The sequence below is a fragment of the Chiloscyllium punctatum genome, chromosome 42, assembly GCF_047496795.1.
Source record: "Chiloscyllium punctatum isolate Juve2018m chromosome 42, sChiPun1.3, whole genome shotgun sequence".
Lineage (NCBI taxonomy): Eukaryota > Metazoa > Chordata > Chondrichthyes > Orectolobiformes > Hemiscylliidae > Chiloscyllium > Chiloscyllium punctatum.
In genome coordinates this window covers 17,891,216-17,917,874 of record NC_092780.1, presented here as the reverse complement: position 1 = coordinate 17,917,874, position 26,659 = coordinate 17,891,216, and the positions used below count along the sequence as shown (strand labels likewise).

Here is a 26,659-nt window from a genome sequence, read left to right as displayed (position 1 = left end):
CAAACTCAAAATCGAACAAACCCTACCTATAGAAACCAGTCTGAGGAGTGTTTGAGTAGATTCAGTGAATATTCCCCAGCATTTATAATGAGAGATGGAATAGAAAAATAAAAAGAGGAGGGCTGAAAAGGACAAATGCTGAGAAAATGTTGTTCCCCGCATTGCGGTATCTCACTACAGGGTAAGCTATTTAGATTAGATTCCCTAAAGTGCGGAAACAGGCCCTTCGGGCCATTTCGTCCACACCGACCCTCCAAAGAGTAACCCATCCCAACCAATTTCCCTCTAATGCACCTAGCACTGTGGGCAATTTAGCATGGCCGATTCACCTAAACTGCACATCTTTGGACTGTGGGAGGAAACCGGAGCACCCAGAGGAAACCCGCGCAGACACAGGGAGAATGTGCAAGCTCCACACAGTCGCCCAAGGCTGGAACTGAACCTGGGACCCTGGTGTTGTGAGGCAGCAGTGCTAACCACTGAGCCACCGTGCCGCCCTAATTTTGATTTGGATAAATTTCTTCAGTAAATAAAGTGTTGAGAATCTTTTTGAAATCCTCTAACCCAGAGTAGGTTGTTGACAGAAAGCAATGCATTTTTAGGCTTAAAGAGAATTAAGGTACGTGGGGGCATGAAAGCCGGTGTCGAGCTGGACCCTGAAGTCTGACACACTGACCCCTGTGCAGAGAACAATGTTTTCTCACCCTTTGCCCTTTTCAGCCCCTTTTTCATTTTTCAATTCCATCTCTTTCTAAATGCTGGGGAAAATTCATTTATGACCCTATTGAATGGTCTACTCCTGCCCCCAGCTCTTAAGTTCATAAAAACAACTGCACATATTGCATTTTAAAAAAATATTATTGATTCTTTGTACACACTCTGGTACTTAGATAGAATTTCAAATACAGCAATAATTCATTCTACATAATTATAAAGGATGGTCACAAACTCCAAACCATATTTAAATATCAATATATGTAACATTTTCAAATAATACGCAGCTTTCACTACTCCCAAAGCTCATGAAAATAGGTTTCAGTACGAATTCATAGGATAAATAAATTCAATTTATTAATAAGTGTACAACATAATGACCATTTTCCATTTCAACTTTGTTATAGTAGTCCATTCCCCTTAAAAAAAATCATTGCCTTAAACAACAAACTGGATTTAATTTGTACTTCTAGATACAAAATTCAAGTTAGGACATTGCCATCTTAGCATTTTTTGTGACAACTTGCATTTCAGTTTTATCCATAATGCATCCATAAAACTATTAATCTTAAGTCATTAAGGTGGACTTCTGGATATAAATTGGCACAAATAAGATGCAACAAATATCATTTGATAGTGTCATGATGTAACAGCTTGAAGTTTTAAAAGTAAATACCATAAAACTTACAAAATGATAAATGTTAATTTCACAGTTAAATGCCAGTTAAAGGTTTAGGAACTTGTATTAGAGGGAAAATTAAAACTTATTAGATGATGTACAATCCCATCTGTTCCATTTATCTAAATGTCAAAACATTGCACAACTGGCTTATCCCAGAAGCTAGTGTTACCTTCTCCTCCAATCAAAATAGAATACATGTTTTATTAGTAAAGTGTAACAAGATATTCATATTCCTTTATGGGTTACGGAGGAGCACATTTTGGGGCAATGATCCAGTGAGAAAGCACAGCAAGTGTAATCTTTGCTGACTCACCTTGTGGGTTGCAGCCTGACATGTGATGAAGTGTTAGACCAGACAGCTGAAAATGGAGCCTAGAATGCAGACCAGATATTCCTTTACCCAAGGAGTCTTGTAGTTATCACTATCAGTTCAGATAACTTGGGAAGACATTTATTTCCATTGAGAGGTCAGTGCCCACAGGTGTCCTGACAATCTTAGTGTTGACTCCATGAGATTGGAGTTTGTAGCAATAACATTTTATACCCCGAAAAACAATGTTCAACCACAAATTATTCTGGAAGTGTAATAATCATGGTGGATAAATTCAGCAAAATTAAAGAATCAATGTCTCCTGAACATGTGATAAATAACTAAATCTGCTTTTGGTGGCACTTGTTGGAGGGAAATATTTGTTTGCGCATCATGAATCTTTTAGCACTTAATTGAAAAGGCCATTGAAGGCTTATTATTGCATCTCAACCAAAAGACAGCATTCCCTCATTACTGATATATAAAGGTAGGTTACAGATCAATTCATAAATGGAGAAAATTCTAACAACTTTAACCAAAAGGAAACAGATATTAAAATAGTCTGAGATCACCTTAAGTCATCAAATGATTAGAGTTTAAGACTGGGCTGAGAAATGGCAGATGGTGTTCAATCTGGATAAACGAGGGGTATTGTATTTTGGTACAACAAACAAGGGTATGGTCTGCAATTAATGGTAGGTTCTTGAGTAGTGTTGTAGAAGAGAGGGACCTCAGGGTTCAGGTACACAATTCTTTGAAGTTTGTATCACATATAGATGGGAGAGGGGGTTAAAAAGACATTCAGCATGCTTCCCTTCATTGCTCAATCCTTTTGAGTATAGGAGTTAGGACATCATGTTGAGATTGTACAGGACATTGGTGAGGACTCTTCTGGAACGTGTGCGCAGTTCTGGCTGCCCAGCTATAAAAAGAATATTAAGCTGGAAAGGGTTCAGAAGAGATTTACCAGGACGCTGCCAGGCATGGATGGTTTGAGTTATAAAGAAAAGCTGGATGATAGTGTTCGGCATGGACTAGTTGGACCGAAAAGGTCTGTGTCTGTGCTGTATGACTCTGTGCAAATGAAATCCCAAGACCCAGATAATTGCAGGACATTCTTGTGAACGCCCCTACTTCTAGGTCAGAAGACTCAGATTCAAGCTCCCAAAAGTGGATGAACAGGTTGATTTTAAAACTTCTCTGCTGAACTGCAGCAAAAACAACCTCCTTTAAATGATAAGTGGAATGGGAAGAAAGATCGTGACACTACATTCAGGCTATAATCATATTCATGTGATGTTGCAAAAAGAAACATTTTTATTTCTAGATGACAAAAAAAAGTAGGAAGCATAGTTAACGTGGGAGAGTGCTAACTAAGACAGTAATTTGCTTGCATAATGTTCAGAAATGGGAATTGAATTTAAACATCGATGCAAAAGCTGGTTTATTTTGGTGTAAGGAATTAGGAAGTCAGTGTCTTTGGAAATATAGAATCAAAATAGTATCAAGGCATAGAAGTCAGTAAAAGAAATAATGCATGTTAAAGCCATATAGTACAAACAAAGCACATCGGACTATTTTTAGCTAATTAAAACTCAAAAGCAGAGCTATTTTTAAACAACATGGAAACTTGGTTTAAAGGTACACCTTTAAAAAGGAAAGAAAGACAATTCTGAGATTTTCACTCCTGAAAATAGATGAGTGACCAGTGATCTGATAGAGATGTTCAAAATTACAATGGGTTCAGAGTAAAAAGAAACGCTTCCACTTCTGGGGGAGTTCAATACTAAGGTACGTTTATATTGTGATTTGGGAATCAAGTTTTTGGTCTAAAAAAGGATAGATTATAAATGGTCTTGATTAAAAAAAATATGCTTCTAAATTAAAATTGTCAACAATTTAAATGAAGCAATTAAAAGCACAAGAGGCTGTTAGGTTTAAAAAAATTGTTATAAATATTTCTTTAAAAATTTCCAAGGACTAGCAGTTACATTCCAATATGATTTGACAATACATTGAGTTGATCATCAATAAAAGACAAAATAAACTTACAAACAGCGATGGTTGCCATTTTAAGTATCACTACAAATTTCATATAGCCATCTCAAACTTTGGTTGAATTTTTTTTTGCTGAGATCTTTAGCTAAATGGAAATGAATTTAATACGTGCAAACTTCATAACTTAGAATGTAAGGTAAGAATCCTCCTTTCCACTTTTACTTCATGAAACAAGAAAATAACTTGGGAATTAGGTACAGAAATGGACATTTTTTCTTCTGTTCATAAAGTTTCCTTGAAAAGAAATAGTGTTTATAGAGCAATTTTCATGTTAATATCACAAATAAACTTTTGCTTTCCTAAATTTTAATATAGTGTGTACTCAACATTCCAGAGGAACGAAACATGTCTACATCTACGTATGTAATAAACAAATTCATTACACAGTCATGTAGACTACCAGACCCCCCTCAAAATGTTTTAACCTTACTCCCGAGAGACACAGAGATTACAGCACAGAATGAATTGTCGGTGTACAAAATCAAATGATCCAATTTCATGACCTTAATGAAATGACTCAAACTATACTTAACAGTTAAGACATGCATAGTTACATTTTAACTTAGTGTAAATTAGCATTACAGAAAAGAGCGTTATCATATTTTCTTCTACCATGTATGGTTCATATTCTATATCAAAAAGCACTACAGGTCATAAGATGTACAACATTAACTAGAATGACTTCTCAATAGAGTACACAGCCAGGAGAGGAGTAAGGACAAGCAGATAAAAGAAAATTGAAAGCCTGATTTTATATCAGAACATCTCAATGTCACTAAACATCACACCATAACAGAATACATTGTGCTTACATAAACTGTAAATAAACTATTAAATATTTGTAACCAAACCATTTAAGATATTGTCTAACCACATCCATTAAGTTACAGCTGGCTCTAGTTGATCCTTGAAAAAATATAATGTCTGAAAGAAAATAACATTTTCCCAATAAAACACAGTACACACCCTTGGTCCAAAAAGTACTGTACTATTATACATGACAAATACAGAATCAACAAGCACAATTGAAACAGGCTACACAGTTTAGATCATGTTAGTGTTAAATGCCATGGAGTGGCAATTTGCGGATGAGTAGTAAATTTACCTCGTACAGTGTTACGTTATTTAAACTGAAAGATTAAATTTGAAGCCATATTCCTTAAAGAAACCTTGCACACATCCCAAAGTAGCATGCCTGACCACCTTGACTGGTCAAACACTGGTGTCCAGACAGGGAGACAATGAAAAAGGCAAAAACTAAAAGCTAAAAATGAAATTCAAAAGTTGAGGGGAAAACAAAATTTGCTTCCAAACTTAAAGTGCTCAGAAACCACAAGATTTTTCTAATATGGGGCCTCACAAGTAAGTTTGAGCTTGTAATTAAGGAATGTGAAGCCAAGTTGCAGATCAGCCATGAATCTAAGAATTGGCAGAATGGGCTCAGGGTTATTTGGCCTTCTCCAGTTCCCACAAAAACTGCTAATGCTTTTTTGACCAGGCTCCAAAATGGATGTCCTATCTTGTTACTGCTAAAACTCTGAGTTGACAATTAGTAACTGTTACAAACATCAAGTGACAGGTTCAAAGATCCTTCCTTAATAATTGCATGTATTCCATGAAAAAGTAAACAAAAAAAACCCAACAATTCCCTTGTGTTTTTTTTATAGTTACAATTTAAGCTCTAACTGTAACATATTTAAAACTTTGCAATGTAGTGTGCAAATGTCACACAGAGTGTTGGGATAAAAGGTTCTTTTTCGGAATGTCAGCCGGTGACAAGTGGTGTCCCGCAGGGTTCAGTGTTGGGGCCGCAGCTGTTCATGTTATATATTAATTATCTGGATAAAGGAACTGGGGACATTCTAGTGAAGTTTGCCGATGATATGAAGTTAGGTGGACAGGCAGGTATAACTGAGGAAGTGGGGAGGCTGCAGAAGGATCTAGACAGTTTGGGAGAATGGTCCAGGAAATGGCTGATGGAATTCAATGTGAGCAAATGCAAGGTCTTTCACTTTGGAAAAAAGAATACAGGCATGGACTACTTTCTAAACGGTGAGAAAATTCATAAAGCCAAAGTGCAAAGGGATCTGGGAGTGCTAGTCGAGGATTCTCTAAAGGTAAACATGCAGGTTGCGTCCGTGATTAAGAAAGCGAATGCAATGTTGTCATTTATCTCAAGAGGGTTGGAATATAAAAGCAACGATGTGCTACTGAGACTTTATAAAGCTCTGGTTAGGCCCCATTTGGAGTACTATGTCCAGTTTTGGTCCCCACACCTCAGGAAGGACATACTGGCACGGAGCGTGTCCAGCGGAGACTCACACAGATGATCCCTGGAATGGTAGGTCTAACATGAGGAACGGCTGAGCATCATTGGAGTTTAGAAGATTAAGGGGAGATCTAATAGAAACTTACAAGATAATACATGGCTTGGAAAGGGTGGACGCTAGGAAATTGTTTCTGTTAGGTGAGGAGACTAGGACCCGTGGACACAGCCTGAGAATTAGAGGGGTAAATTCAGAACAGAAATGCGGAGACATTTCTTCAGCCAGATAGTGGTGGGCCTGTGGAATTCATTGCCGCAGAGTGCAGTGGAGGCCGGGACGCTAAATGTCTTCAAAGCAGAGATTGATAAATTCTTGATTCATAAGGAATTAAGGGCTACGGGGAGAATGCGGCTAAGTGGAGTTGAAATGCCCATCAGCCATGATTGAATGGTGGAGTGGGCTCGATGGGCCGAATGGCCTTATTTCCACTCCCATGTCTTATGGTCCAATTCCTATAACATTAGCCATAATCACAAGTTGCTGATAACACCATCGTTCAGGAAAGAATATCCTATATTTCAAATGAGAACTGTGATGAGCAACCTGTAATTTTACAAATATTAAAATCCCATCGATTAAGTTTTAACAGTAATTTATATCTTTGATTTAAAATACAATTGTAATTGATCTTGTGGGGTTCATCATACTTCAAACTTTCAGTCAAGGCCATGTAATGATAGAAAGAGGTATAATCTTGCAATGGATCTAAACATTTACAATTAATCTTTCATAGGATAAAATATATACACAGGAAACATTAAAAAGCATCTTTGATATTTTTTAGTTGTCGAACTGCAGTGTCAGCTGGAAGGCTGAAGTGCAGGTTGCTAAGACGACTGAGTAAATTGAGTGTACTCTCAAACCCAGTAGATGCCATATAGCTCCATGGCTGGTAGTGACTCTGGATAAGTGTTCCTGATTTACAAATCAGGTTTACCCAGGAGACCAAACGCTGTTCATTCAATGCCATGCATATTAAGGCCTTAAACTCCGAATCTGCACTGCGCTTGTAACGATCATGTTCGGTGAGCACAGTGTGTACTGCAGCGAGTAAACTTTGTTTCGGAGTTACAATGCCACTCCCAGTCACTGGCAAGGCAAAGGATTGAGACAGCTTGCGAGCAGGAGACTCTACAAAAGCTCTACCATTTCTGGTATTATAGTACTTCACAAAAAGTTGCCAGGGATGCATGGTTTGTGGAGAGGTTGTGAATGAGGGAAGGAGGCAAGCAATTGGTGCTAGGACCAAACTCATTCCTTGAGAGGAGGCATATAAACCATGGCTCATCAGATCTCTGAGAGCTATTGACAATTCTTTTCGTACAGCTGTTATAAGTTCATTCTTCCCAAGATAAAAGTCACGGCTACTGATTACATGCTCGTCAACCTGTTGATGTCTCAATGCCAGCTGTTTCACTTTATCTACAGCACCTTCTAGTTTCAGTAACAGGGGACTGTAGTCCTTGTCTGTTTCATCAGGCTGCCACATTCCACGTGGGATCTGACCAGCAGCACATCCAAACTGACTAACAGCAAATATTTGCAATATTGCCAATGCTCTGCGCACAAGGTTTAACCCAGTCTCTCTCATCGTTCTAGCTGTTTCTTGATCCACTGCAAACCAACAGAAAAATTTTTTAAAATAAATTCCCAACAGAAATAAAACTTGCACATATGTAACACCATCTCTTGCCACATGAATTTGATGTTTCAAATTAATCACGATCACTACTGATGTGCAGCAACAACTATAATAGACCTTTAGCTCCAAAGGAGATATTTTTAATCATATGTAAAAGTACAAAATCACACAGCTACCCTTAGATTTTCCCAAATTGTTGCTTTGTAAAGGTGAAAATTTTACTGGATTTGAGAGTTTATTTTTATAAGCATTGGAATTTCTTTCCAAAATCAGGTTATATAAATAAGAAGTTATTGTTTTTAATCCACAAATACTGAGGCCAGGAATGGGGACAGGAAAAAAAGCAAAACTGTACATTAAACGTAGAGGTAGGTCACATCTTTAAAAGAAAAATCACCACGTTGAATTACTCCGTAACCACCAACACTTTGTTATATTCCCAATGTTTTACTTGCGGTGTGAAGGCTCTTTGAATAAATTGACATTTATCTAAAGTATCAGACCCTGAAATAAACTGAATCAGAAGAACTAAACCTCACCATGATGCCTTCCACCTGACAGTTTTGCAGTTGATGCTCGAGAATCTTTCATTCCGTGCACATTGCATGTGCACTTTCCATTCTGAGCCTGCGGAGGGCTTCCAACCTCATCTGGGGAATGAAAACAAGTGTAAAGATCATATCAATTTGGCAAAACACGTGGGTCACTACTTCAATCAAACTCTCAGCCTGAACATTTATATAGTTGCATAGTCAGGCAAAACTTCAGTTTAACTCTAGGAAATGAACAAAGTTCATATTGATTTAAGATCAGAATCAAAGCTACACATCACCTACCAAACATGACCTTTGAGACTCAGTCTCAATAAAATACTCCCTACCAATGTGTTGAGATCACCTGATAACCTAAAAAAAAACTTCAGAATTTGTTACCAAACTTGGTAATCTGAAACAAATTGCAATTTAAAAAAAAAATGTATAATCTTAGAGTTCCTTCTCTGCTCAACAGATTATAGGTCCTGAAGACCCAGAGACACTTTTTCTGAAAGGGTGGTGGTGAGGGGACATGATGAGAAAGAGAAAACATGAAACAATCAAACGAGTATGTACAATTGAAAACCCTGTGGTTGGTTGCATTTTGGATTGTCTAATTTTAGATGCTCAGTTTGATTGCTGCATCCAAAACTAGTCATCTTTCAAACTACACAAGGGATGCATTTTGAGGGTGTAGGTGGGGGAAAGCAAGACTGAGCATGGTAAAAATGGTGTTCCCTGGAATTGACTCCTGTGTCTCTCTCTCTCATTTTTGTGCAAACAACACAAATCTAAAGAGGTAGGTAGCTTAGGATCAATAAGTACAATAAATGCCAGTGGCTATTGCGACCAGCACAATTGTTCTACTTACCCTGGAGAAAGTTGATGAACATTTCAAGGTCACAAATCTGAGTTTTAAGCTGCTCCACCAACTGTTCCTTCACTCTTGCTGGATTCACAATTTGGGCAATTGCTGCATCAACACGTTGTCGGAGTTCTTCTGGTGATAAACTGCTAAAATCTTCATTTAGATTTACATCTAGCTTCTTAATTAATTCATCGATGATTACCTGATTATAAACACAAAAGGCATCAAAACATATTTCTTCTGTAGTCTCCATCCTTTCACCAAATTTTACAGGGTCATTTTAAAGGCTCACTTAAGGCAGACAGGCAAATGGTCTGCTATTAAGTAGTTTAAGACAACATTACTTATTTTCCCTGTTCCTATAAGCCTGCGCTCTCACTTCTCCTTCCTCTTATACCTGATATGATTAAGAACTCTGGTCACACATGAGCAGCTTGCTGGTATAGAGCCCAACGACATCAGCCTCGGTTCGGAGGCATTCCTCACCTGGATCAAAGTTATGGCTTGCTTTGGGCCCCAATCCCAGAGACAAATGTATAATCTAGATCAACAATTCTGTGCAACATTCACTCAGTACCACATAATCATGTGTCATCTTTCAGGTTTGATTTTTAAACGTAGTTTTCCTTTCAGGTGTGTGCAAAGGTTTGCACAGCACTATTTAAAGAGAAACTGGAGTTCTCCCAATATCTTGGCCAAATTTTACTTCCCAGTCAGTATAGACAGATAAGACTGACTTTGTTTATAGTAGTTCGCTATGCAAAAACTGGCTGCTATGCTTCCTACAATACAATTACAACACTGCAAAAACATCACATTAGCTGTAAAGTGCTGGGGGACAACATCAAGCAAAACCCTCCCTGTAAATGTAACTTGTTAAAAAAGTAGATATAGTAAACCCTCAAAATCTCACAAAATCTCAAATTGTGAATTTGCCGGCCCACGTGAAGAAGTGAGTAACAAAAAGGATCAACATCCGTGGGCAAAATTTACGTATCTCCGATTTTTAACTATTTTCAACTGAGCTCTGCAATTGCGCATTTCATCATCTGCGCCAGCTTTTCAGGAACAGAGCCCTGGCAGATTTAGAGGAATGAATATATTACTTAGGAATACAAGAACAGAGACGGGTTATTCAGCTCCCCAGCACTGTGACATTTTTGATGTGTATCTTAAATATACTTACCTTTTTTTGGGTGCCATAATGTGCACTTTTCCTAACAAACAAAGAACAAAGAAAATTTCAGCACAGGAATAGGCCCTTCGGCCCTCCAAGTCTGCGCCTATTCTAATCCTCTATCTAAACCGGTCACCTATTTTCCACAGATCTGTATTCCTCTCCTCCCAGCCCATTCAGATATCTGTCTAGATACATCTTAAATGGTGTTATCATGCCAGTCTCTACCACCACGCTGGCAAAATGTTCCCAGCACCCACCACCCTCTGCCTCAAGAACTTTCCACGCATATTTCCCTTAGTCTTTTCCCCTCTCATCTTGAACTTGTGCCTTAGTAACAGAGTCTCCCGCTCTAGAAAAAAAAAGCTTCTTGCTACCCACCCTGTCTATACCTCTCATGATTTTGTAGATCTCAATCAGGTCCTCCTTCAACCACTGCCTTTCCAATGAAAATAATCCTCATCTACTCAACTGCTCTTCATAAGTAGCACCCTCCATACCAACAACGTCCTGGTGGTGAACCCCTTCTCACCCTCTCCAAAGCATCCACATCCTTCTGGTAATGTGGTGACCAGAACTGTATGCAATATTCCAAATGTGGCTGAACCAAAGTCCTATAAACTGTAACATGACCTGCCAACTCTTGGACTCAATACCCCGTCCAATAAAGGAAAGCATGCCATATGTCTTCTTGACCACTATCGACCAGTGTTGCCATCTTCAGTGTACAATGGACCTGAACACCCAGATCTCTCTCTACATCAATTTTCCCCAGGGCTTTTCCATTTAGCGTATAGTTCACTCTTGAAATGGATCTTCCAAAATGCATCACCACGCATTTGCCGAATTGAACTCTGTCATTTCTCTGCCAACCTCTCCAATCTATATTCTGCTGCATTCGACAGTCCCCTTCACTATCTGTTACTCCTCCAAAGTTGCTAATCAGTTCACCTATACCTTCCACCAGATTGCCTGTGCATATCACAAACAACAGTAATCCCAGCACAGATCGCTGTGGAACACCACAGGTCAGTTCTCCATTTTGAGAAACTCTCTTCCAATACTATTCTGTCTCCTGTTGCCCAGCCAGTTCTCCATCCATCTAGCTAGTACAACCTGGACCCCATGCGACTTCACTTTCTCCATCAGCCTACCACAGGGAACCTTATCAAATGCCTTACTGAAGTCCATGTATATGACATCTACAGCCCTTCCCTCAATCAACTTTGTCACTTCCTCAAAGAATTCTATTAAGTTGGTAAGACATGGCCTTCTCTGCACAAAATCATAATGCCTATCACCAATAAGCCCATTTTCTTCCAAATAAAAATAGATCCTATCTCTCAGTATCTATCCCAACAGCTTCCCTACCACTGACGCCAGGCTCACCGGTCTATAATTACCTGGATTATCGTCGCTACCCTTCTTAAACAAGGGGACATTAGCAACTCTCCAGTCCTCTGGCACATTACCTGTGTTCAAGGATGTTGCAAAGATATCTGTTAAGGCCCCAGCTATTTCCTCATTTGCTTCCCTCAGTAACCTGGAATAAATCCTATCCGGACCTGGGGACTTATCCAACTTAATGCCTTTTAGAATACCCAACACTTCCATCCTCCTTATGGAACTTGACCTCTAGTAATCAAACATCTATCCCTAACCTCAACAGCCATCATGTCCCTCTCCTCAGCGAATACCGACACAAAGTACTCATTTAGAATCTCACCCATTTTCTGACTCCACACATAACTTTCCTCCTTTGTACTTGAGTGGGCCAACTCTTTCTCTAGTTACTCTCTTGCTCCTTAGATTATGAATAAAAGGTTTTGGGAATCTCCTTAACCCTGTTTGTTAAAGATATTTCATGACCCCTTTTAATTCCTTGTTTCAGATTGGTCCTACTTTCCTGATATTCTGCCAAAGCTTCATCTGTTTTCAGTCACCTAAACCGTACAGATGCTTCCTTTTTTCTCTTAGCAAATATCACACTTTCACCTGTAATCCACGGTTCCCTAATCTTGCCATTTCTATCCTTCATGTCTATCCTGCACTCTAAATCAACAAAAATCACAGTTTTGATTGAGACAAAGACAGTCCCAACCTTGAGTGTTTTTAAGGTGAAAATGGTTCTGGATTTTCACTATGCTAATAGTTGAAGCATATGAGATGCTCTTTATATAATTAAAGATTTTTCCATTCTTGAAACGAATGTGGGCATCACAGGCAAGGCTTTTGTTTGTTGCCCATCCTTATATGCCCTTGAATTCAATGGCTTGCTAGGGCATTTCAAAGGACAATTAAGAGTCATCCACATGGTTGTGGGTCTGGAGTCACCAGTTAGGGATGGCAGATTTCCTTCCCTTGAGGACAGCTTTTCTTTAATTGCAATTAGAGTCATAGAGTCAGAGACATACAGCCTGGAAACAGACCCTTAAGTCCAACCCGTCCATGCCGACCAGATATCCCAACTCAATCTAGTCCCATCTGCCAGCACCCAGCCCATATCCCTCCAAACCCTTCCTATTCATATAACCATCCAAACGCCTCTTAAAATGTTGCAATTGTACCAGCCTCCACCACATCCTCTGGCAGCTCATTCCTTACACATACTACCCTCTGCGTGAAAAAGTTGCCCCTTAGGTCCCTTTTAGATCTTTCCCCTTTCACCCTAAATCTATGCCCTCTAGTTCTGGACTCCCCAACCCCAGGGAAAAGACTTTGCCTATTTACCCTATCCATGCCCCTCAGAATTTTGTAAACCTCTACAAGGTCACCCCTCAGCCTCCGATGGTCTAGGGAAAACAGCCCCAGCCTGTTCAGTCTCTCCCCATAGCTCAAATCCTCCAACCCTGGCAACATCCTTGTAAATCTTTTCTGAACCCTTTCAAGGTCAGGCTCACCAGTCTATAGTTCCCTGGCTTGTCTTTACCGCCTTTCTTAACAGTGGCACCATGTTTGCCATCCTCCAGTCTTCCAGCACCTCACCTGTGACTATCGATGATACAAATATCTCAGCAAGAGGCCCAGCAATCACTTCTCTAGCTTCCCACAGAGTTCTCAGGTACACCTGATCAGGTCCTGGGGATTTATCCACTTTTAACCATTTCAAGACATCCAGCACTTCCTCCTCTGTAATCTGGACATTTTGCAAGATGTCACCATCTATTTCCCTACAGTCTATATCTTCCATATCCTTTTCCACAGTAAATACTGATGCAAAATATTCATTTAGTATCTCCCCCATTTTCTGTGGCTCCACACAAAGGCCGCCTTGCTGATCTTTGAGGGGCCCTATTCTCTCCCTAGTTACCCTTTTGTCCTTAATATATTTGTAAAAACCCTTTGGATTCTCCTTAATTCTATTTGCCAAAGCTATCTCATGTCCCCGTTTTGCCCTCCTGATTTCCCTCTTAAGTATACTCCTACTTTCTTTATACTCTTCTAAGGATTCACTTGATCTATCCTGTCTATACCTGACATTTGCTTCCTTCTTTTTCTTAACCAAACCCTCAATTTCTTTAGTCATCCAGCATTCCCTATACCTACCAGCCTTCCCTTTCACCCGAACAGGAATATACTTTCTCTGGATTCTTGTTATCTCATTTCTGAAGGCTTCCCATTTTCCAGTCATCCCTTTACCTGCGAACATCTGCCTCCAATCAGCTTTCGAACCCTCTTGCCTAATACCATCAAAATTGGCATTTCTCCAATTTAGAACTTCAACTTTTAGATCTGGTCTATCCTTTTCCATCACGATTTTAAAACGAATAGAATGATGGTCGCTGGCCCCAAAGTGCTCCCCCACTGACACCTCAGTCACCTGCCTTGCCTTATTTCCCAAGAGTAGGTGCAAAACTTGACCTTCTCTAGTAGGTACATCCACATACTGAATCAGAAAATTGTCTTATATGCACTTAAGAAATTCCTCTCCATCTAAACCCTTAACACTATGGCAGTCCCAGTCAATGTTTGGAAAGTTAAAATCCCCGACCATAACTACCCTATTATTCTCACAGATAGCTGAGATCTCCTTACAAGTTTGTTTCTCAATTTCCCTCTGACTATTAGGGGGTCTATAATACAATCCCAATAAGGTGATCATCCCTTTCTTATTTCTCAGTTCTACCCAAATAACTTCCCTGGATGTATTTCCAGGAAAACCCTCCTTCAGCACAGCTGTAATGCTATCCCTTATCAAAAATGTCACTCCCCCTCCTCTCTTGCCGCCCTTTCTATCCTTCCTGTAGCATTTGTATCCTGGAACATTAAGCTGCCAGTCTTGCCCATCCCTAAGCCATGCTTCTGTAATTGCTATGATATCCTAGTCCCATGTTCCTAACCAGGCCGTGAGTTCATCTGCCTTCCCTGTTAGGCCCCTTGTATTGAAATAACTGCAGTTTAATTTATTAGTCCTACCTTGTCCCTGCCTGCCCTGACTGCTTGACTCGCTTCAGTTCTCAACTGTACCAGTCTCCGATTGATCTCTTTCCTCACTATCTCCCTGGGTAACTCCCTTCCTGGAATTAACCCATCTATGTGACTGTATCTCAGACCTTTCCCCCTTCCTATAACTGCCATCCATCACATATTGTTGCTGTTGCAAATTCCTCATCGCTTCTGTCTCTCCAACCGATCCACTTGATCTGATAAGATTTGCATCCAACAGCATTTATGGCAGATATAATCCGTGGTAAACCTTAAACTCTCACATCTGACAAGAAGTACATATTAATGCAAAGGCAAATTTTGGTCCTTCACAATCTACAGACCCAGAAAATAATACCGTCTTATTCCTCTACAACTGCAATGATTAATGGTTCACAACTGTCTAGCTTTTACCTGCAGGTTTCAATTGAATTCACATTTCACAATTGGCCAAGGTGGAATTCAAAGCAGTATTCCCAGATCCACTGTGCCACAGCCTCCTCTGGTTGTCTTGACACAGAGAAAGGTCCAGATTGAAACAATTTAAAGCTGTTGCAATATTAGTACAGTTACTTTTGGTTGACTGTGCTGCTAGATTAAATTGATTATGAGTGACATGAGAAACGACACCTATTATACAACGAGGTTCAACGATACAAAGTCACAAGCCTTACCCGCTGCCGTTCTAGGACTATTGACTGAGGGAGGGATTCATAGCTGCCCTCTTGGTAAGCAAACGTCTCTAAGTCATCCAGCTGTGTCTTTAGCTGTATAATCAGCTCTTTCTGTTTCTGCCGTTGGGCCTCAAGTCTTTCAAGTTTTTCCCTTTCAGTCTAAGAGAAAAAAAATCAGAATTATATTCTGTTCTTTCAAATATACATTACAATCACAGGTTCCATCCAAATTGACCAAATACTGGGAAAACTGAAGCTTTATTATTCATAAACAAATACATATTTGTAAGTTTCATGAAAACCCAAGTAATGATACGAAATCTAAAACTATTGAATGCAAAATGCAGGAATGTTATATATCGTTACTAAATTAGGTTAAATTGGAGATGTACAGCAAAAAAGTTAAAACATAACATGTGCAGCTACATCCTAGAGGAACAATGTAATCAATGCAAACTATTGGACAATAATCTAATCTAAAGCAATAGTAATGTTTTCAGCTCAAGGGGTGACTTGAGACAAATCATTGCATTTTACACTTTCAATGCTGAAATGGCAAAAAACTTCAAAACAGCAGTTTTTAAACAAAAAAAAATTTATAAAATACCCTTATTTTGATATTTCCAGGCATGGAATATAGAAAGCTGGAAAAAAATGTCAAAGCTGCTTCACCATTTGTGTTCAAATTAGCCTTCCCCACGTTCCTCTTGAAATTCCACGTGGGATAAATATAGTGTCTTCCACCAATTCTACACTGTCATTGTTATTACTTCACTCTTCCAATTCCTTGCAACCTCAAAACTACGCTTCCTCTAATTTCACAACAGAGCAGCCTCAAACAATGTAGAACATTATCCTCCTAGCTTTGATGTACACAATCCACCTTCTAACTGTGGTCACTAACTTTGAGTCTGCTCCTTGAGGCATTGGACAATAAACACCACCCTGACTCAGTGTAGTTAATCACTTGTACCTCTTCTAACATTTGCTACTAAACCCATCAAATTCCTGCACCCATCAGGCTCAGCTCCACCATGAACATATGCATAACAAATCTAAGTTGGATTAGAATCTTCAACCCCAGAAATCCAACATATGACACTCAAGATGATACCACTTTGATAACGTCACTGGATTAGTATTCAAGATGCACAATATTATGCTCTGGGGATAAGATTGCAAATCCCTCTTGCAAATGAAGGAATTTAAATTCAATAAATAAAACCTAGAATTGGACATTAGCCTCAGTAATAATCATGAGCAATCAATTGTCACAAAACCCATCTTTATGGAAGGGAAAAACTGTTCAGACAGCTCAAATGACTCTAGATCTACAGCAACTTGGCTGACTTTCAACTGATCAGAAATGATGCAAACGGTTCTCAGTTCACAGCCAATTAGAGATGGGCAATAAATATTTGCTTTGATGATGACTCCCAAGTCTCTTCAAAGAATTAAAAAAATACACTTCAGCACTACACTTCCTATCTGTGCAAGCTGTGAATACCAGCAGGGCAAACCAAGTCAACAACTTGTAAACACATTCATACATCCTAATTGATGCAGCCTTGGTCCTGAGTTGGGTTTCCCTAGTACACTGTAATCTACGTAATGGTTTGAGATAGTACAGTCCTTATAAACTGCTTCTGTACCCCAACACAATCTGACAGTCTTTTTCCTAGGGTGGGGTAGTCCAGAACTAGAGGGCATGGGTTTCAGCAAAAGATATTATATAAAAAAAAGGACCTACAGGGCAGCTTTTACACGCAGAGGGTGGTGTATGTGTGGAATGAATTGCCAAAGGAAGTGGAGGAGGCTGGTACAATTACAGCATTTAAAAGGCAGCTGGATGGGTCTATGAATAGGAAAGGCTTAGAGGGATATGGACCAAGTGCTGGCAAACGGGACTAGATTAGGTTAGGATAACTAGTCGGCAAGGACAAGTTGGACTGGGTTTGTTTCTGTGCTGTACACCTCTATGACTATGAAAGACCGTTTCAGACTGAAAAAAAAATTCTGAAAACAAGCCTGCAGATTGTAGGACAAGAGGAAGGAAGGAATTCAACAGTTCAAGGGAAAAAAGGTTGATAAAAATTAACTTGAAAATAAAACATTGTAATTAACATCAAGGGTCCTGAAACATGCTTATATAGGGCAAGCAAAGTTTGGTTTACAGCTGTGGGTTACAGAGGACGACCAACATCCTGGGGGACAAGAAATTTCCTAATGCTCTTGGGTGGGGGTGGGGGTGGGGGGGGGGGGGGGAAGAGAAACTAATGCAGCAGGGGGATGGGAAACTGAATTTTAGTTCTAGTGAACTAGAGGTTAAGGGTAATGTGGTCAGCAATAGGTTTACAAGGTCGCGATAAGGCACTGGCAATCAGGATGGTGGTTTGCAACGTGCGTACTTCAAATACCAGGAGCATCCAGAATAAGGTGGGTGAACTTGCAGCATAGGTTGGTACTTGGGATTTTGATGTTGTGGCCATTTCTGAGACATGGGTAGAGGAGAGCCAGGGATGGTTATTGCAGATTCTGGGATTTAGATATTTCAGTAAGAACAGATATGATGGTTAAAAAGAGGACGGTGAGGGGGGGGTGGGGGGGGCATTGTTAATCAAGGGGTGTATTATAGCAGCTGAGACAACGTTTGAGGACTCATCCACTGAGGTAGTTTCGGCTGAGGTTAGAAACAGAAAAGCAGAGGTCAACCTGATGGGAGTTTTCTATAGGCCTCTGAATTGTTCCAGGGGTATAGAGGAAAGGATAGCAATGATGATTCTCGATAGGAGCGAGAGTAACAGGTTGTTATGGGGGACTTTAACTTCCTCAATATTGACTGGGAATACTATAGTTCAAGTAGTTAAGATGGGTCAGTTTTTGTTCAATGTGTGCAGGAGGGTTTTCTGACATAGTATGTAGACAGGCCAACAAGGGGAGATGCTATATTGGATTTGGTACTAGAGAATGAACCCGGCGACGTCTTAGATTTGAAAGTAGGTGAGCACTTTGGTGATAGTGACCATAATTCCATTATGTTTATAATAACAATGGGCACGGATAGGTATATGCTGCAGGGAAAGTTTTATCTTGGGGAAAGGGCAATTATGATGCGATTAGGCAAGATGTAGGATGGGGAAGGTAACTGCAGGGGATGGACACACTTGAAATGTGGAGCTTATTCAAGGAACAGTTATTACGGGGTCCTTGATAAGTATGTACCTATCGGGTAGGGAGGTAGTTGTTGAGAGAGGGAGCTGAAAATGTGTTGTTGGAAAAGTGCAGCAGGTCAGGCAGCATCCAAGAAGCAGGAGAACCGACGTTTCGGACATGAGCCCTTCTCTGTATTTTGAAGGGCTCATGAAAGGCTCATGCCCGAAATGTCGATTCTCCGTTGAGAGCAGGAGCCTTGGTTTACTAAGAAAGTTGAAGCTCTCGTCAAGAAGATGATGACTTACATGGGGATAAGTCGTCAAGGCTCAGTTAGGGGGGTTGAGAGTTATAAGTTAAGAAAAGATCTAAAGAGAATGCTAAAAAGAGCCAGGAGAGGACATGAGAAGTTATTGGCAGATAGAGTTAAAAATCACACAACACTAGGTTATTGTCCAACGGCACTAGCTAGTGCTTCCAAATAAACCTGCTGGACTATAACCTGGTGTTGTGTGTTTTTTAACCTTATACACCCAATCCAACGTCTCCAAATATTGGCGGATAGGATCAAGAAAAAACCCTAAAGCCTTCTCTAGGTATATCAGGGATAAAAGAATGACTAGAGTAAGATTAGGGCCAAACATAGTAGTGGAAGGTTGTGTGTGGAATCGGAGGACATAGGGGAAGTACTTAATGAATACTTTCATCAGTATATACATTTTAAAAAGGGCAATGTTAGTCAAAATACAGAGAAATAGGCTCCAAGACGAGATGGGATTAAGGTTGACAAAGAGGAGTTTTTAGCAATCTTGGAAGATCTGAAAATAGATAAGACCTCTGGGCCAGGTAGGATTAACCTCGGATTCTCTGGGAAGCCAGGGAGGAGATTGCACAGCCTTTGGCTTTGATCTTTATGTCATCATTGTCAACAGAAGTATTAGTGCCAGAACTGGAGGATAGCAAATATTGTTCCCCTATTTAAAGGGAGTTGGGACAACCCTGGGGAATTATAGGCCACTGAGCCTTACTTTGGTTGTGGGCAAGATGTTGGAAAAGGGTTAAAAGAAATTGGATTTAATATCTGGAAAGGAATAATTTGATTAGGGATAGTCAACACTGTATTGGGAAGGGTAGGTCATGCCTCATTAACTTTATTGAGTTCTTTGAGAAGGTGACAAAACAGGTTGATTAAAGTGGTTGATGTGGTGTAATGGACTTCAGTAAGGTGTTTGATAATGGCTCCATACAGTAGGCTATTGCACAAAATACAGAGTTTTGGGATTGAAGGGGACATAGTGGTTTGGATCAGAAATTGGCTAGCTGAAGGAAGACAGAGGGTGGTGGTTGATGGAAAATGTTCATCCTGGAGCTCAGTTACCAGTGGTGCTCTGCAAGGATGTTTTGGGGCCACTGCTGTTGTCATTTTTAAAAATGATCTGGATGTGGGCGTAGAGAATGGGTTAATAAATTTGCGGATGACACTAAGGTAGGCAGAGTTGCAGATAGTGCCGAAGGATGTGGTGGGTACAGAGGGACGTGAATAAGATGCAGAGCTGTGCTAAGTGGCAAATAGAGTTTAATGCAAAAAAGTGAGGCAATTCACTTTGGAAGAAGTAACAGTAATGCAAAGTACTTGACTTATGGTAAAATTCTTGGCAGTGTAGATGAACAGAGAGATCTCGGTGTCCTGGTGCATAAATCCCTGAAAGTTGCCAGCCAGGTTGATAGGGTTAAGAAGGCATCTGGTGTGTTAGAATTTATTGGTAGGGGGAATGAGTTTCGGAGCCATGAGGTCATACTTCAATTGTACATGCCACTGGTAAGGCTACAACTGGAGTATTGCATGCAGTTCTAGTCACCGCATTATAGGATAGATGAGGAATCTTAGGAAAGTGTTCAGAGGAGATTTACTAGGATGTTGCCTGGTATGGAAGAAAGGCCTTACAAGGAAAGGCTGAGGGAACTGAGGCTGTTTTCACTGGAGAGAGGAATGTTGAGAGGTGACTTAATTGAGACATACAAGATAATCATAGGGTTAGATGAGGTAAACAGCGAGAGTCTTTTTCCTCAGATGGGGAAGGCTAACACGAAGGGACATAGATTTAGGACAGATAATAGGGGTAGTTTCTTCACTCAGTAGCAGGGGCATGGAATAGCCTGCCTGCAACAGTAGCAGACTCGCCGACGTTAAGGGCATTTAAATGGGCATTGGACATACATATGGATAATAATGGAATGGTGTAGGTTGGATGGGCATCAGATTACTTTCACAGGTCAGCACAATATAGAACATAGACCGCTAAAGCGTTCGGCCTCAATGTACATGTAAGATATGCAAGGACCAAATGGACAAGTGATATTTCTGGTAGTTCTTGAACAATGCAAATTAATCTATTACTTTTTGGTCAAAGTTGGTTCAAACATCAGTTAATGTACATGCTTTACCAGCAAGTTTCTACTCTGTCACATTAACAACCTCTTGGCAAAAAACATTATCTTTCTTGCCATTGAATGGATTACCATGTTCTATAATGAGGTTTCCTTGTGTATCCTATGGCAGTCAACATTCCGTCCAAACAGCCAATCGCTAAAGACTTCCACAGGTGGCCAAACAACAAATGAAAGCCACTTAGATCAAAATGACAAGCCTTTTCATACAGCAAGATAACAGTTGGATTATGAATTAAAATAGATACTGAAATATGTTTCACTCAAACCATTTTAAAATCTTAAAATATATTTTTATTGAAAAACAGATTTTTAAAATATTACAACAAATACAAAACAATACAATTCAAAACAATACAAAGAACAAACATTTTAAAGACCCAAACATGGCCTGATGCACAAATATATATAAAAGTATAAAAACCACAACTAAACTAAATAAATAATAACTAATAATACACCTCAGCAAAACACTAACTCTCGAATATCATGAGCACTAATTTTCACATTCATATGCTCGCAGATTCCCCCCCCCTCTGGATACTGAACTCTTAAAGCACAATCATTACAGCTATTAAAAATCACTTTTCAAAATTAATTTTAAGGTCATTAAAAGTTAAAACATTATACAAATACAAAAGTTATTTTGCAGGGTCAGATCTATTGCTCAGTAATAATCACTCAGATGGCCTTTAAATATCCAGCTACACTTGATCAAACAACAACCTGACAGCACAAGAAAAGGAACATCTTGCCACATCAACTGACTTCAATTATTATTGGCACCGGATGTAAGGGCCCCACAGCTAAAACGTTGATGTGGTGAGAACTTCCCCTTTTCAACAGAGCTTACTATCAAAAGGACTGCATTACCTGGCCACCTGTTACTTAAAAAAAAGAATGTTTTGTACTTTGCATTAAGTAAAAGGCACAATTATCAGTAATCTATATTAAATCATTAAACTTTAAATATAAACTTACCAAACCTTCCTGTTGGTTAGGCAGGATCAAAACAAAAACAGAAGATTAGATTAATTTTAATTTGTAGCAATCATTTAATTTCTTCTAAATTTCTGCTGCTTTAAGTCAGCAATCTCAGCATTATCCTGTCTCACTGAACTTTTTATTCCAAATTAAACTATGCTACGTGGGTAAAATTTTCAAATCTTTACCTGTATATAAACCAAACCAGAAAACGCTGCCCTTTGCAAAATTGAACAGCTGTTGGGAATTGTCTGCTATACTAGTCAGCAACAATCCTAAAGAGTACATTTAGAATTGATTTGTATCTCGTATAAATTACTTGTTTAATCCAAAGAAGGTTGCAAGTTATGGCTCCTTGGATTTCTATGTAAATATCATAATTTAAAAATTAAGCAAAGTTGAAAATTTTGGAAACCTGTCACTTGAGATTTTTGAATATGGTTTATGATGCTCTCCCAAATATCATGTGCATGTATAACATGTCACAGCAATTCTAAAGTAGGCAGGTTGCTTTGCCATTGAAGACAAAGTAATGGAAAACTTGTCACTTGTCTCCTATAGAAATAAATGAACAGACTAATATCACAATGGTCAGGTATCACTGTGATGAAGTAATCACATGGAGGAAAGAGTGCAGCCAGCATACAAACGTTGTTAACTACATTCAGAACACTGTCTTAATACTAAATGCCAAGTGCACATTTGACCTGCCTTCCCTTTCACAGATGCAGACTAATATCTGTGCTTTCCAGCTTTGTCAATATCTTGGATTTTCTAATCTTTTAACCTTATATTGTAGTGTAGGTAATGCAAGTTCTTGCTTTCAACATTTAACAGCACACTTGTAGTTACAATTTTAATACATTTGCAAAGATGCAAAATCTGCATCAAAACACCTGCTTTCACAAGGCCAATACTGACTTGTATAATTGTTAAAATAATTACTTTGTTCATCCTAGTGAAATGTTATACATTCTAAAATTAATTAAATCTATTCATTCAAAAAAGCAACAAACATGGTATAATTCCCTTGAGAATCCCAGTGTAAACTCATATCCTGTACTGAAAATATTTTCTGTACAATGAGTTCAATTACTCAAAAAAAAAACGGTACCAGTGGAATTGATACATTGTGCAAAACTAACAAAAAACTGATGATAGATAATCGAATAGCTAGTGACCACAAAATCTTATACATGGACACTCTGAACCCACATATTTCTAGATGAAATGTCTACTTTCATGTCGTCTTTTTGAAATTCAGTTGAATAATGACCAGTAAGTATGCTCATACAGGAAGGAGCTACATCAAATGACAGGAAAGAGAGGTATTAGAGGTAGTCCGGAGAAAGGTCACCAGATTGTTCTTCATTAGAAAAATTCTTCAAAGGCGAGATTAGTCATAGAGCTGTACAGCACTGAAATACATCCTTCGGTCCAACTCATCCATGCTGTCCAGATATCCTAAATTAATGTAGTCCCATTTGCCAGCATTTGGCCCGTATTCTTCTAAAACCTTCCTCTTCATTTACCTATATAGATAACTTTTAAATGCTGTAATTGGACTAGCCTCCATCACTTCCTCTGACATCTCATTCCATACATGGACTACCCTCTGTGAAGGGAGGTTGCCCCTTAGGTTCCTTTTATATCTTCCCTTAAACATATTACCCTTTGGTTTTGGACTCCCCCAAACCAGGGAAAAAAACCTGGCTATTCACCTTATCCATGTCCCTCATGATTTTATAAACCTCTATAAAAAAGATCTCCCCTCAGCCTCTGAAACTCCACAGAAAGTTGCTCCAGCCTATTCAGCCTCTACTTTTCACTCAAACCCTCTAAACTTGGCAACATTCTTGTACATCTTTCCTGAACCCTTTCAAGTTTCATAACATCCTTCCTATAGCAGAGAAGCCGGAATTGCACTCAGTATTCCAGAAGTGGCCAAACCAATATCTTGTAGAGCCGAAACATGACCTCCAAACCCTTATGCTCAATGCACTGACCAACAGAGGCAAGTATATCAAATGTTTTAGTCACTATCCTGTCTAACTGCAATATCACTTTCAAGGAACTATGAATCTGCACTCCAAGATCTCTTTGTTGAGCAATACTCCCCAGGATCTTACCATTAAGTGTACAAGCCCTGTCCTGATTTGCCTTCCCAAAATGTAGCACCTCACATTTAAACTAAACTCCATCTGCCACTCCTTGGCCCATCTGATCAAGGTCCTGTTGTACTTGGGGAGGTAACCTTCTTTGCTGTTCACTACACCTCCAATTTAAGTGGGTTGGCCTGAACTCATTTGGAGTTTGGAAAAGCACCTTATTAAAACATTCAAGATTTTTAGACAGCTTGAAAGAGTAGATGCAGAGGTTATAAGAAATAGGAAATGTAGAAGGCCATTCAACTCCTTAAGTCTACTTCACCCCGATTCAAAACAATCACAGCTGATCGTCACTTCTCACATCCACTTTGCTGCCCTTGGCTCATAACCTTTGATTCCCCTACTGATCAAGAAAAAGTCTATCATTGCCTTAAATATACACAAAGACACTGTTCCTTCTCTCTGGCAAGAGAGTTTAAAGGCTCAACCCTCAAGAAATTCTTCATCTCAGTCTTAAATTGGCCCCATTAATTGTCAGACTATGCCCTCTAATCTTAGATACTCCCAAGAAAGAAAACATTCTTTCAGAATTTACCCTGTAAAGCCCCCTAAGTACCCTATATGTTTCAATTAGACCATTTTTCATTCTTTTGAATTGCAACGAGTAGAACTCAACCTTTTCTCATATCAAGTTAAAAACCACACAACACCAAGTTATAGTCCAACAGGTTAATTGAAAGCATTGGTTTCAGAGTGCTGCACCTTCATCAGGTGGTTGACGATGGAGCAGTGCTCCGAAAGCTAGTGCTTCCAGTTAAACCTGTTGGGACTATATTCTGGATTAGTGGTTCTGGAAGAGCACAGCAGTTCAGGCAGCATCCAAATAGCTTCGAAATCGACGTTTCGGGCAAAAGCCCTTCATCAGGAATAAAGCAGGATGAAGGGCTTTTGCCCGAAACGTCGATTTCAAAGCTATTTGGATGCTGCCTGAACTGCTGTGCTCTTCCAGCACCACTAATCCAGAATCTGGTTTCCAGCATCTGCAGTCATTGTTTTTACCGTTGGGACTATAACCTGGTGTTGAGAGATTTTTAACTTTGCACACCCCAGTCTAACACCGGCATCTCCAAATCGTTTCTCATACCATGGATTATTCCCAGTGAATCTTCGAGGCACTACCTCCAATGAAATAACATATTTTCTTCAATAAGGGTATCAAAACTGCTCACATTAATCCAGATGTGGTCTCAGCAGCACTTTGCACGGTTGTAAGACTTACCTACTCTTACACTACAAATCCCTGGAAAGAAAAAGGGCCAACATTCCATTAGCCTTCCCAACTAGCTGCGGCACCTGTGTGCTAGCTTTTTAGTTTTGTGAAAAAGTACACTGAAGTCTCTTTTGCTTACACCTTTTGTAGTGTTTCTCTATTTAAATAAAACAACACTTTTGGTTTACCTTCCAAAATTAACTTTACATCTTCCATCATTATATTCCACTTGCTAACATTTTGCCTACTTACTCAACCTGTTAATCTCTCTCTGAACGTGCCTTTCTACATATTTTAAAAAGGTTATTTTCCATTGTGGAAGGATTTTGGATCCAAAGGCATAATCTCAGAGTAAGGGTCATCCAGGGACAGAAATGACAAGGAATTTCTTCTCTTGAAAGGACAGCAAGTTTGAGGGATTCTTTAATGCAGTGGACTGTTGAGGCTGCATCATTAGGTATACTCAAGCTGGATGGCCTGAACGATATGCATTTTATTACAGCAAGTCTTCAATCAAGGACATCAAAATAGAGATAGGTCAGGTTAGCTAATTTGGCATTTTTTAAACACACTAAGTTACAAACTAGTAAACAGAAGATTAGGGATGGTGGTGGAGGAAGTGAAACGGCCCATATCATTGCCACGCTGGAGATGAGTTTCAGCACTTCAGATTTGTTAGTAGCTGGCTGCGATTGTCAACTTCCTATCATTTAATTCCGAAGAAAATTGGACTTGTGAGAAAGATGACTTGTCTTCAAATCTAAATGGACTTTTTAAGAAAGGTGGATTCTATAATAGGTTAAATGAAAATGATGTCTCTTACCGCATTGTCCATCTGCTGCCCGTCCAGAGCCCGGGTGATAAAAGGTTGTGGACAGCCTTTGAAGGCGAAGTCCTCCAGCTCCTTCAACAGTCGCTCCTTCTCGTCACTCTGAGCATTGACGATCTGCTTGAGGCGGAACTGGACCTGGGCGAAATGCGAGGTGAGGGCGAGCAGTGAGGAGTTCAGCAGCTCCTGCTCGCTCTCCAGCCGCTGCATCTTCTCCGCCATCACCGCCACCCCAGCGCCGCCGCATACCAGGCCGACCTCGGTGGGGACGGCGGCCCTCTCCGTCTCCTCGGGGCTCGCCACCGCTCCCACCGGAGCCCAGCGCTCCCCCGACAGCCTCTCAGAGTCCGACAGAGAGCTGTCGTCCATCCTGAGCCGCTTGATATGGTCGGATCTTGCCGCAACTTCAGAACATCCTCCTGAGGACAGCCACCATCTTGCGAGAGCAACGCACCTGACG

General features: G+C 39.8%; 1 protein-coding gene across 1 annotated transcript; it reads right to left on the bottom strand.

Annotated features, from left to right (window-relative positions):
- Positions 1-978: 978 nt before the first annotated feature.
- On the bottom strand, positions 979-26,659 carry rundc1 (RUN domain containing 1). Its single transcript, XM_072561545.1, has 5 exons — positions 26,194-26,659; positions 15,411-15,569; positions 9,138-9,336; positions 8,273-8,383; positions 979-7,705 (listed from the first exon to the last, which is right to left on the bottom strand). The coding sequence occupies exons 1-5, from the start codon at positions 26,566-26,568 to the stop codon at positions 6,849-6,851; spliced, it is 1,701 nt and encodes a 566-aa protein (XP_072417646.1). The 5' UTR covers positions 26,569-26,659; the 3' UTR covers positions 979-6,848.

Bases quoted from the DNA above. Each gene is read 5' to 3' on its own strand.
- rundc1 (XM_072561545.1), bottom strand. From the start codon at position 26,568: ATGGACGACAGCTCTCTGTCGGACTCTGAGAGGCTGTCGGGGGAGCGC. The intron at 15,570-26,193 runs GTAAGAGACATC...TTTTTCTCTTAG, and splicing joins GGCAGCAGATGGACAATGCG to ACTGAAAGGGAAAAACTTGA. The intron at 7,706-8,272 runs GTGAGGTTTAGT...GTTGGTTTGCAG, and splicing joins GTCAGGTGGAAGGCATCATG to TGGATCAAGAAACAGCTAGA.